The sequence below is a fragment of the Pimephales promelas genome, chromosome 23 (assembly GCF_988280905.1).
Source record: "Pimephales promelas chromosome 23, fPimPro1.hap1.1, whole genome shotgun sequence".
NCBI classification, from domain to species: domain Eukaryota; kingdom Metazoa; phylum Chordata; class Actinopteri; order Cypriniformes; family Leuciscidae; genus Pimephales; species Pimephales promelas.
The window spans coordinates 6,802,922-6,815,749 of NC_142791.1; the positions used below are offsets into that span (position 1 = coordinate 6,802,922).

General features: G+C 37.2%; 1 protein-coding gene across 4 annotated transcripts in view; it reads right to left on the bottom strand.

Moving 5' to 3' along the window:
• Nucleotides 1-799: 799 nt before the first annotated feature.
• Nucleotides 800-12,828, bottom strand: part of trim3b (tripartite motif containing 3b) — a 31,501-nt gene continuing 19,472 nt past the window's right edge. For 3 of the 4 annotated variants that reach the window (XM_089126185.1, XM_039667507.2, XM_039667506.2), the window contains 11 exons: nt 10,509-10,749; nt 10,050-10,201; nt 9,469-9,649; nt 8,660-9,392; nt 8,445-8,548; nt 8,139-8,306; nt 6,447-6,615; nt 5,579-5,638; nt 4,635-4,705; nt 3,289-3,429; nt 800-3,167 (listed from right to left, as the gene is read on the bottom strand). In XM_089126185.1, the coding sequence (XP_088982311.1) occupies nt 3,015-3,167; nt 3,289-3,429; nt 4,635-4,705; nt 5,579-5,638; nt 6,447-6,615; nt 8,139-8,306; nt 8,445-8,548; nt 8,660-9,392; nt 9,469-9,649; nt 10,050-10,201; nt 10,509-10,749 (2,173 nt within the window). In that variant the 3' untranslated portion in view covers nt 800-3,014. The remainder of the gene's footprint in view (nt 3,168-3,288; nt 3,430-4,634; nt 4,706-5,578; nt 5,639-6,446; nt 6,616-8,138; nt 8,307-8,444; nt 8,549-8,659; nt 9,393-9,468; nt 9,650-10,049; nt 10,202-10,508; nt 10,750-12,828) is intronic. The other variant, XM_039667508.2, reaches the window with a different exon arrangement.

Genomic DNA, 12,828 nt, shown 5'->3' on the forward strand with positions numbered 1-12,828 from the left:
CTCCATCTGCCCTTTTTGCCTCAGATTGTGAAGCGCAGCGCAGCAATAAGCTCTGGGACGTGATGTATGCATTAATTCATCGATTGACTGACAATTGAGATGTGACTGCATTTAGCAATATAAATGTATTCATGAATAAGAGTCATATGACAAAACAAATTACATTTTGCTTGTTATATTAAATTAAATTTTTAGTATATAAAAAAGTTATATAATTAAGTATTGGTCAGCATTTAATATTATTATTTTGTTTAAGTTTTGGGGTGGGCTGACAATATAATTCATTCTGAGGTAATATTAATTTTTAAGGAGTGATACTTACATTTTTTTTAGTATAAAATCAACAGTTTTTACAAAGGAGATCTTCGAGCAGCTGCCCGTCTCCTTTGTGCAGACATTATACGCAGGGGAAAACTGTTCTAGGTTGTGCTGTTGAATTATTGATGTTATGAAGTGTTAGTGCACCTGTTGCTCATATCATTTAAACTTATTACATGATGCAAGATCATGGAAATATACCATAGTACATAACAATCATGATGACAAAACAGAAAATATAAAGATCATTGGTTTGTGTGGCGAGGCCCAGGGGGCGCCTTCGGCCGGTCCCCAAAAAATGTCGGGGGGTCGGCGCGCTCGTCTGCCAAGGACGGAATGGACCTTTTTTTCAGCCTTGGACTAGCTAGAGTTACTGGAAATCAAAATACAGTGACTTGCTGGCAACCGTCCTGCCAGTACTGTAAAAATACAAGAAAACACAGGATGCACACAGGAAATGACTCTAACACGAATGCATTGATTGATTCCTAGGTTTATAGGTTTATTTTGTTATGAATAAACATATGTGCAATATGAAGGAAAAACCTTATGATTAAAGTTGTGATGTTATAATGTTCAAGTTTTTGTTCTAAAAAAAGAAAGATGCACACAGAAAATGACTTTAATATGACCAGATCGATTGATTCGAATATATTTAGTTTGTTACAAACAATGTGCAATCTGTAAAACAAAAAACCTCAAAATTATAATTAAAATGGTATACTGCTGGAATTTTTTTGACCTTGAGAAAAAGCTTAAAGTATAGACCAACAAATTTTATGTTTATTAATTTATTTTATGTTGGTACATATTTGGGAAGTACACCTGTTTTGACCTGATGTCCATTGGAATGGACAAAAAAAAATCACAATGAAAGAAATTATATAATTTTTTTTTCATTTGTTTTCATTTATAGAAACCTCATGAGCTGGGAAAATGTACTTTTATATTTTTCAGAAACTTGAAACATAATTCAGGTCTGAGGGGGTTAATGTGCCATTGTAACCTTTAATCAAAACATCTCCGATGATGTATTTACTGGCGTGAGGGCGGGACAACATGTCACTCACATGACATCACAGCAATAGCAAACCCCAACCATCCAATCAATTCCAAAGGCACAGAATCAAGTCCCGCCCTACAAATTGTGTTGTCCGAGAAGCTGTTTCACTCGGATATACTTAACAATAAGAAAGAAAACACTATTTTCTTTTTATTGGCGAATTATCAACTTGCAATTTGCATATATTCTAAATTAATATCCAGTGTAGAACATTTGTTTTTGGCTATTAAAGTATTTTTTATTTCCAGCCTGGCAATAGCAAATCATTACAAGTATCTCTGCTGCAGAAACCGTATTCAGACTGCTGGTAAAATCATTAACATGCAAAAACATTACTTGCACAGATATAAGATATACGTTCACCGTTTCAGCTGTGAGCCACCGTTCATTAACCTTACAGTATCACATAGAGCAAGTAGCCTATTAAGGAGACATGGTGTCACATAAACCTTCAAAGAGACAAAGGAAATATCCACACAATTAAAGGGAGGTGATTTGAAATCATTCGCTGGTGATGGACACAAATTATTCAGGAAAATGTGTACAAAACATTAAATAAATAGACAAATGAACAAACTAATACTGACTAAAGACAACATTTGGTTGCTACACTGTGAACATCTGGCATCTGCATGATTATTTACAGAAAGAGATATAATTCCATACAGCTGATCATCTTTATAGAACATTAAAAAACGGAGACAACAGGCCGATACTTGAAATACTTGGGTTTGATTATATTTCTATTTGCTTGTTGGATTTTTCAACACGTAAAGTAGCCTTGTGCTTTAGAAAAATAAATAATTTGGAATGGAAAAAAATATGTCCTTTTTTTTAGCTTCTTTTGTTAATTGATTTGATTATTTTTTATGTGTGTGTGTGTGAGAGAGAGAGAGAGAGAGAGAGAGAGAGAGAGAGAGAGAGAGAGAGAGAGAGAGAGAGAGAGAGAGAGAGAGAGAGAGAGAGAGAGAGAGAGAGAGAGAGAGAGCACAGCAGGGATAGGCATCACTTCCTGTGCTCTTGATATCTGTGAGGGATAATCAGCTCAGATGTTCAGTCTAAATGATTTAAACACCCACTTGGCTGAAAACACTCACTGAATAGCTTGGGTATAATGAAATCCCACTGGTAAATGCTGACAATACAAGAAACCAGAGTCATTTACATATTACATACACCAATTATGTTCATATGTACATCAATTTGTATATATTTACAAATGCAGAATGTAACAGAATTCAAATACACAACTGTTGCAGTCATGGGAAGGTTAATCACCGAGATGGGAAAGGAATCTTGGAAATAATCTTGGTTCAAGATGCAATTAACAAAATGTCTGTGTGGGTATATATACATACACTTTTTATTTATACACAACTTGCATGATTTCTAATAAGAATCTGTGCTTATAGATATGGTTTCTGTTATTTACAATCAACATTCCTGGTTTAGTACAGAAGTATTTCTTTGTTTTGGAACATGAAAATCAGTAGAAGATTAAAGAAAAGTGCTTTTTGTACCTTCGATTCTTTCTTTCTGGTTTGGCTGAGGATTTCGCTGATATGACTATGCGAACTGTGATGAACCGAAGTCGCAGGAGAGTTTGTGTCACCACGTGACAGTGCCTGAGGGGTTACTGCAGGTATCGGTAGACTTTGAAGCAGTGGTTACCAGAATCGGCCACCACGACATGGCCGTCGGAGGTTAAAGCGAGACCCTGCGGCCCATACAGTGGGTCAGCAGTTGTGTTGATGTAGGAGAGAAATGAGCCTGAGCTATCAAACACCTGAGAGAAAAAAATAATTGTATTGCAGAGACTGTCATCTTAAAAAAAAAAAGTGCTACTGAAATGACTTATTTCTTGGAGAATTTGTAAAGAGGAAGTGGATGTTTAGAGGATTTAGTACCTGTATTCTGCTGTTGCCCCAGTCTGCTACGATGATGTTGCCGTTAACATCAACAGCGACCCCTGTGGGTGCATTAAATTGGCCGTTTCCCTCTCCATGGGACCCAAATTTAAACAAAAACTCCCCATCTGCACTGTAGACCTGAGGAAATGCACATTTTTATTCCCCATATTAAATAAAATACAATGTTTTACAATAAAACATGCATTCTGTAATTTCTCTCATCATTTAAGTATAGGAAATGAATAATCCTTTTATTATATTTATGTCAGTAGCCTAATAAAAATAATTTGTTTTTTTTTTATGGAACAGATAACCTCATGGGGGCAGCCATTTTGAAATCACATGACAGATACATACATTTTGCCTCAATAAACTCCTAATTACTGCTTATTTGTAGTTAGTAGTTTAGGTATTGAGTAGGATTAAGGCATGTAGAGTATGGTCATGCCAAATAAGGTATTAATATTTGCTTTATAAGTACTAATAAAAAGCAAATATCCAAGTAATATGCATGTTAATACACAACTAGTTTATAGTGAGAAATGGATCCCAACTAAAGTGTTAAATTAATTATTGCTGACGAAATTTTTTTTTCGGGATGGCCACTTATTTAAAATTGGAATATCTCTGAAATTCTCTTTTGGGATATTGTAAGTACACAACTGCAGGAAAAATATCACACTATGCAAGTGATTTTGGATATTTTATTACAAAATTCTAACATATTGTAACTTTAACTGTCTTCAAGTCTTTAGTTAGCATATTTTGTCAGGATAATCTATGAAACGCTAATGTGGGGGGAACTGTTGTAATATTCCTAGAGTGACATGCTATTGCATTTGTGTAATGTACCGGATTGCAATAAATATGAAAAGACGAATGTGACAGATTCACTAATGTGCTCTACTACAACAACTCTTCCTCTTCTCAACATGGACTGGACTGTGTTCCCGAGGACGGGGTTCATGTACATTTTAGGGTGGAGGAACCCAGGAGGAATGTTGTGAAGTCCCTACCAGCCGTTTGTTGTAGTCCTTAAAAAGCTATTTCTTTAAAAGCATTTCTTTTGAGCATTGTAACTTTATATGTTGTTTATGCTCAACCAGTAACATTATACACTAACTAAAGTTAGAAAATTGAAATCATAATCAACCACCCCTTTGATATTCATTATGGTGTATGGAGTGTAGATTGAGGTGGAAAAAAAGTAATTTAAAATACAAAAAAAATGTGTACTGTATATATCTGGTCTCTAGATATGGTTCAAGTTTATGGGATTTTGTTCCCCCCAGTTTATTGTCCGCCAGGTGAAAATTGTAAGAACGACCATGAGATGCACTCACCTTGACGGAGTGGTTATGAAAGTCTGTCACCACAATTTCATTCTTGTTGTTGACAGCAACAAAGTGCGGGCCTGCATGCGAGAAAACAGAGAGAAATGGGGGAGAAGAAAGATTCAGACGTGATAAAGACACAGAAAAAGAGCGGAGAGGAGAGCAGGGATTTCATGTGATCAAAATCTCATAGCGGATTAGATAGATCTCGTGATGTAATATGTATGTAAGCAGGGTTTGAAATGAACTTTTTCCACTCACCGTCAATTTGGCTACTAAATTTAAGTTATCGGCCATTCAAAACTTCACCTTGCCTAAATAATATATGTAAAATTTGGATTTCATACATTCATTTCTTACTCAAACAAAATCCTGAAAAAAGTTTTAACCAAAAAAAAGTATATTAGGCGGACAGATCAATACAGTACAATGCACATCAAACACCACGCGGAACAAAACAAACCTGTGGCCTCAGGACAAGCAGGTTATGCAAAAATTTTAGGATGTTAGAAAATAACAATGTCTTTTCTGTTAACCAAATGCTTTTTAATCTTCGCTATTGCTTTAATGCAAATGTACAAGCGTGCGCCATTATTTGTTGCATAGTGACGGGCATGTTCAAGTAAGCCAGATATATGCTGTATGTGATATATCATGATGACTCACAAGTTGAGTATTTTGTACACGAACTTCCCCAGCAAAGATATAATCAAATTGGCAAGTGATTTGACAGCGTTACCCACCATAGTTGATTTGTACCCGCATTTAGCGGGTATTAATTTCAAGTCTTGGATAAAAGCCTTAATCCACATGGAACAATTTGATTTTTGCCATAATTGATTAGAAATACAAAGCACAAAATCATTTGATCTTGAATCCAGTGCTAAAATGAAACTTAATTTCAAAAAGATAAAATCACCACATTCTGGGATGAGAATTCACTCAATACTTACTGAACCCAGGGCCAGATTTACTAAACTTTTGCTCCAGTGCAAACTTTGCACCACTTTTTTCTAAAAAGGAATGGGAAAAACACAAACAAGGGTAAGCAGAGACAAATAAATGACAGAAAAGAAGGGATTGAGACAAAAAAAAGCACAAAAACTGCTTCATTTCAAATGGAGCAAGGATGCAAATCATCCTTGAGTGCTGGAACAAACATGAAGCAGACCAAAAAAAACAAATGGAAGACTTTCTAGAGGTGCACATCCCAAAACAGTCCGCAAGCCACATGCACTTGCTTAAAAGGGTTAGGAAAAGGGATTGATGTATTTAATAGTAAAGTAAGCAGCAGAAAGAAAATGTTGGCCGAGCTTCAAAAAACGTGTAACTTTGTGTATCTATCAGTATCATAGAAAGAATATAGGCTCATTCATGTATGCATGCATTGGCCTTCATTATTTATCATATAGACAGATAATGCAAATGAAAATATGGCTTATGCTAAAGTTAAACACAGGAACAGAACTGAGCTAGGGGAAATATACAGGTTCACATCCTTTTGGACACTGGAACTGAAGCCTGTGTAAATCTGGCCTTTTCTGTATAAAAGACACCGGCCTTTTGCGCCGTTTGTCTTCCCAGAATGGTTCTTAGTTGCTTTTGTAGTGACTCTTGTTTCTTTAAAGATGTTCATGAATTGCAACAGTTTTGGTCACAAGAAGACTTCCTGAGCTGGACAAATGAGGTATTAGGAAGAGATGTTAGAAGACAAGCAGTCACAGCACACAAAAGTGGGCGCCAACGACACTTTAGTGCTTAGGTTAACCACCACAAACCACATTACATTATTTAACGTTGGGTTTATGAGCATTATGATACCTGCGAACTGTCTGTCTGAAGTGCCTCTGGCTCCAAACTTGGTCACTAGTTTGCCATTAGACTGAAAGATGAACACACAGCAAGCTTTATTATCCACTGCGATGATATGACCGTTCCTGTCCACAGCCACTCCTTTGGGTCCCATCAGACGGCCAGCACCGATCTTATTCTGCATGTGGCACAGACATAGAGAGAAGTGACTTTATTAAACAGCTCTTAGGAATATGTATTCAGAGTAGCCGAATCCTTGACAATTTTCAAGAGACAACGGAAAACGTATCTCTTCCATGAACAATCAAAGTCCCAGTGAAACGGAAGTTGCCACAGACTTTACTTCATTGTTGTGATGTATTTCCAAGAGAAACTAATATTGAATAGAGGCGGGGTTTTATTTTAGACCACCTCCTCTCCATCCGTCGCTCATAGGAGACTGACAGTTGGAGGGAAGTGGTTAAAGCCGTCAAACTGACGTCACAAGAGAAGGAACACGATTCCAGAGCGAAAGCAACATTTTCAAATTTTAATCAAAGATTACCATGACAAACTATTTTTTTTTCTTTGTATTAACTTACACCGATTAATTGTTCACCACAAGACTAGTAATGTGCGCTAACAAAGCAAATAAAGTCAATTTTGATTTCATTAACTGCATCCCGCTGACTTAAAAAACAAACAAAACAACCTATTTTTCTGTTTTCACTATTTCGACTTACTCTTATATTCCTCATTTGTAAGTTGATTTGGATAAAAGTGACTGCTAAAACTGCTAAATGAATTATGCATTTAAAAGTATGTCATTTTTTTTTGTTTCTTGCCCAATGCAAATAATTTTTCTTAAAGGGATACTCCACTTTTTTTGGAAATAGGTTCATTTTACAACTCCCCCAGAGTTAAACAGTTGGGTTTTACCGTTTTCGAATCCATTCAGCCGATATTCTGATATCTAGAAGAATATCAGTAACCAGAATGGTTTCTGGTCACATTGACTTCCATAGTGGGAAAAAATATATAATAATATGGAAGTCAGTGGGACCAGAAACTGTCTCGTTACTGATATTCTTCTAAATCTCAGAATACCGGGTGAATGGATTCGAAAACGGTAAAACTCAAAAGTTTAACTCTGGGGGGGTTGTAAAATGAGCCTATTTCCAAAAAAAGTGGAGTATCCCTTTAAGAAAAAATATTTACATTGGGCAAGAAACAAAAAAAAATGACATACTTTTAAATGCATAATTTAAATGTATACTTGAAGTCATATTATTTTAGGATTGTACTGCTTGAGTTATGCTGCTTAAATCTTTTTTTGGAAACTGTGATAAAATAAAAAAGTCACTGCTTTGATGAACAGAAAGTTCAAAACAATAGCATTTATTTTAAATATACATTTTTTGTAACAGTATAGTCTTTCCTGTCACACACACACATGGTTGGTTTTTAATGTTTTATGGGGACATAGCATACACATAATGATTTTATATTTTCTGTATATTCTATCCCCTAACCCTGAACCAATCCATCACAGAACACTTTCAACAATTTTACACTTCCTATTTACACATCACTTAGTATGATTTATAAGCCGTTTTCCTCATGCCAAAAAAAAAATGTTCCCACAAGGATTTCAGATATTAATGTTTTGTCCCCATAACGTATATATATATATAAACTGTAAATTATGATGTTAAACATTACCTTGAATTTCCCATCAGGGGAGAAGATGCTGATCCATCTGTTATCATAATCAGCTACAATAATGTCTCCATTCGTGTCGACTGCCACTCCTGTCGGCCTCTGCAGTTGTCCTGGGGAACGACCTCTGACCCCAAACCGTGCTTTGAACAGGCCATCATTAGTAAACACCTTCATAAAAACAAACAGATGATCAAATTTTGCACTGAAGTAAGATTACTGACACATTGGTTCATTACTTTTATATCCACTAAATTGCTTTAGAAATGAACATTAATATTGCTTTTACTGTATGATATATCGACTAACCTGTATACACTGGTTGTTGCTGTCCGCTACAATGACCCTCCCATTAGTGGAAGCAGAGATGCCCTGTAGATTAGTGAACTCTCCCTTCTCCCTCCCCCGAGAGCCTGAGGGGTCAGACAAAGGAAATTCACAAAATCAAAATAATATTCAACAACAATTAAATATGCCTAACTTCTTATTGTGCACACACATTTTTTTTATCCATTGTTTCTTACCCACTCTGTGAATCAGCTCATCCTCTATGGGGTTTTCCTTCTTTTTGGTGGTGCTGTACATGCTGGAGGGTCTCCGTACGGCTTTCTGCCTTATGTGTCCTCCTGTCCCGCTAGGAGATTTAACCCTCCTCTTCACATCATCCGGAGACTGGAGCACATCTGACGGCTTTATCGCCCGCAGTCTGAACGGGCTGCCCCGCACGGGCTGTCCATAAAGCATCAAAGAGAACGAGTACTCCCCTTCGCTCTTAATCGTGTACCCTACCTCATACGTTCCGTTTTTATTGTCCACGACCTCCACCTCCACCGCCCGCACTCCGTCCTGCCCCGTTATCTCCCCTCTGAGGTCCGCGTTACCGGTCCGCACAAGATCACTGTCCTTATCCTTAGTGGTAACAGTTGCAGTCACGTGCTGACCGACCAGGGCGTGTCTGAGCCCTTCTCCCGTTGCCACACTGGTGTGTCCCACGGCGCCCGTCGTCAGCAGGACGCCCAGGTTCTGGATGGAGCGTCGCAAACCCTCGGTCTCTATCTGGCAGTCCAAGTGGGCGTTCTCGTGCGGCCGTTCGGGGAAGTCGTGGCAGGCTAGGGCGCTCACCCGCTCACTCATCTGCTTTTGGACCAGCAGGACTTCGGTGGCGCTGCCGTGGTTCAGGGCCTGCTCAGTGAAACTGCAGCTGTTCTGGATGTGCTCTTTTCCTTGCAGAAGACAGGATAACTGTGCCTGAAGCACCTGCAGAGAACACAGCAGGAAGCAGCGTTAGAGAGATAGGAGTAAAACCTGTTTAACATATCAGGACATTTCTGACCTTTTGCTTGGTGCTACAAATGTTCTCCAGGTCGGTGATGAGCGCAGCCTGGCGTTGGTGCAATGCCTTCTCGAGCTCCTCGAACGTCATGTTGATATCATTGACTGCTTCGTTCTTCCTCTCGATCAGCTGTTTAGAGATTTCGTTCACCAGCTCAATGGCCGCTGTTAGTTGGGGCAGCCTGACCGAATTAAAAAGAACAGATTTCATCAGAGAAAGTTTGGAAAAAAGCCAAGTAATTTGGAAAACAGGCAGCAATCATCAAGCTTAATTTTGTTTTACATTTAGTCACTAGTAAAAGGGTGTGTGTGTATATATATATATATATATATATATATACACATGTTCTTATTTTTTAAATATAATTATATGAATTTTCCTCAATTTTAATAATATCTCAAATAATTTAAATAACAAATACATAATAATTAAAAAACATTACTCTTATTATTATGTAATGTTTTTGAATATAACATTTTTATAATAATAATGTATTTGAAGCAATATGTATGTAGTGTGCCCTGTTGTTATTATTGAAGTGATGAACTGTATGTAAGAGCTGTCTATTATACTGTATGTACCTGTTGCGTATAGCATCCAGCTGGTTCTTTAGCACTGCTTTGTGCTGTTCTAGAACATCCCGCAGTGGAACGGTCACATGCTCCCGGTGTTCCCCCTCTGTGCAGTCCAGGCACATGGCCGTCTCACACGACTCGCAGTAAAACTCCATCACCTGCAGGGGCAGCAGTGAGCAACCCTTTCATTAAGCATATTAATGGATTATCAAAGAGATCTAATGTATGCTAACAGGCCTGAACAGCACATGTATTATGACTTTGAAGACACATAAAGGAATGAAGCTGGTAGTGACACAGCAGCCCCTGCCAATATAAAATAGTCTTAAATGTAGAGAAATCAGGCATGGTAAAGGAATTCCCAACCCCTTGCAGCCACGATTTTCCCTACAAACTCGTCTTTTCTCCATGTTCCCACCAAGTATTGCCAAATGTGGTTTCATCATCAGATGGTAAGAGGCTTACTTTGCCCTCGTGATTGGGACAGGAGAGCGGTTTCCCAGCGGCTGCTGCGCTGACAGACTCCAGTACGCTACAGGCCTCCGGTCGAGAACATTCTGGGTCTCTCTGCAGCACCTCCATGAGGTTTGTGATGAAGAAGTTGTTCTGTAGTGCCGCCACACCTTTCTCAGGCAAGATGGAAGTCTGTCTGCACACCGGGCAGGACAGTGTCAAAGACTGAGAGGGAATGTAGTTCTGTAGGCACCTGTGATATAAAGAGAAGGACGGACGTGATTAACAACCTCAAACTAAATCAATCAACCACAATTATCAGTCGCTATTTTATACTCTTCATTTTGTTGCAAACCTTTATTTCTTCTGTGGAACACAAAAGGAAATATTTTGAAGAATGTTCACATTGGGGTTTTCCTAACATTAGTGGATGGGGACCAAAAAGGACTAAAAACTAAATACTAAAAACCATCATGAAAGTAATCCATACGACTCATGCACTATATTCTAGAGTCATACGATATCTTTGTGTGAGGAAACAACTGAAATTTAGTGTCTGTATTATGCTATAAATAACTCCCTTTGTATTCTAGTGAAGAAAATAAGACATGCAGGTTTGACAAAGATCAGAGGGTGAGTAAATGATGAATTTCTGTTTTTATGTGAACTATCTATTTAAATAGGTAACATCATTACATTACACACGTCGCCTTCAATGTAAATGTATCTTTAAAAAACAGATCCATTAACATACACTACATTTCAAAAGGATTACATTTTTTAAAAGAAATGAATACTTATTTATCAATGAAGCTTTAAACTGTCAGTAAAGATATTTCTGTTTACATATATATATATTCCAAGAAATGCTGCTTTTTAATCAAAGAATCCTGAACAAAACTGAAGTATTAAGAATTGTTTTAACAACGATATAAAATGAAGAAATGTTTCTTGAGCAGCAAATCATATTAGAATGATTTCTGAATGATCATGTGATACTGAAGACTGGAGTGATGATGCTTAAAATTCAGCTTAGCATCACAGGAATAAATTGCATTTCAAAATTGGAAACAATTATTTTAAAATGTAACAATAGTCCATAATGTTACCGTTTTACTGTAAATGTGATCAAATAAATACAGCCTCTGAGAGCATAAGATACCTTTTTTTTTTCAAAACATGAATTAATTAATTAAAAAAATATATCATAAATGATGTACCTCTGCAGGACAGTGTGAGAGTGAGAAGGCTAAGAGGGCAAGTGTTGCTGAAATTTCAGTCACAACATGAACAATCACAGTGGAAACACTCCACTGACATTCAACCCCACGGTCCTAAGGTTTACAACTGATCTATGCTTCAACCATTAAGCATGTTATTAAAACAGTGAGGACTAATTCTAATATGCTCAGGCTAGGGATGTGATGGTGAGGAAAATTGCCCACCGATTAATCAACTCGTGACAACACCGGTATCACATTTCAAAACAGTGCAATTACATATTTGCTTAAGTAGGTGCCTTTACATTTCGTATTGTCTGATCTGCTGATCTGTTCAGCTCACGAGTCACACTAAATTGAGCAGACACGTTCAGTTTTTAATTGTAGTGTCAGTTCTCTAACTTAACTAAATTATTTTTATTACTATAAATAACTATATGACGGTGGGGGCGGTGCTGTGGTGTCCAAGTTTTGTAATCGGTGTGTCTCATGCAGTGTTGGGAGTAACGCATTACAAAAGTAATACATTACAGTAACATATTACTTGTTGCTGTAAGGCAGTAGTGTAAGGCATTACTAATCAATTTTCAGTAATATTTTACTCGTTACATGTTCAGTGAGGCTTGTATTACAGTTGTATTACAGTGTATTGTCTGCTTTTACTTCTTAAATGCAACAGACTATGTGAACGTTTTAAAGCAGTCTTTTAGTGCCAGTTCAGAGCGGTCGCGTCTGTAACATCGTATTTTCCTCATAAATGCGAACACGAAAACTAAAATAAAATGAACATTTTATGTTCTATGGAGACTGGAGAGCCAACCCTTCCTCATCCGATTTGCGCAGTGTAATTAACAGAATTACAAAAAATATATTTTGCCTCCTATTTTTTTGTCATGCATGAATGTGTGTCTTTTCCCTAATATTAAAAATAAAACATAGACTGATATTTGTCTAATGTCTGGAGTCCTTTAAGGAAGTAGCCTATATACGTTTCAATACATGTATTTTCTGCAAATTTTTATTTCAAATTTTGACTGCAAATGTCATGTCCATAATGCTGGACTTCCCCAATTTTAAATAATTTATCCTCAACTAGTTTTGTGGTGTAGGTC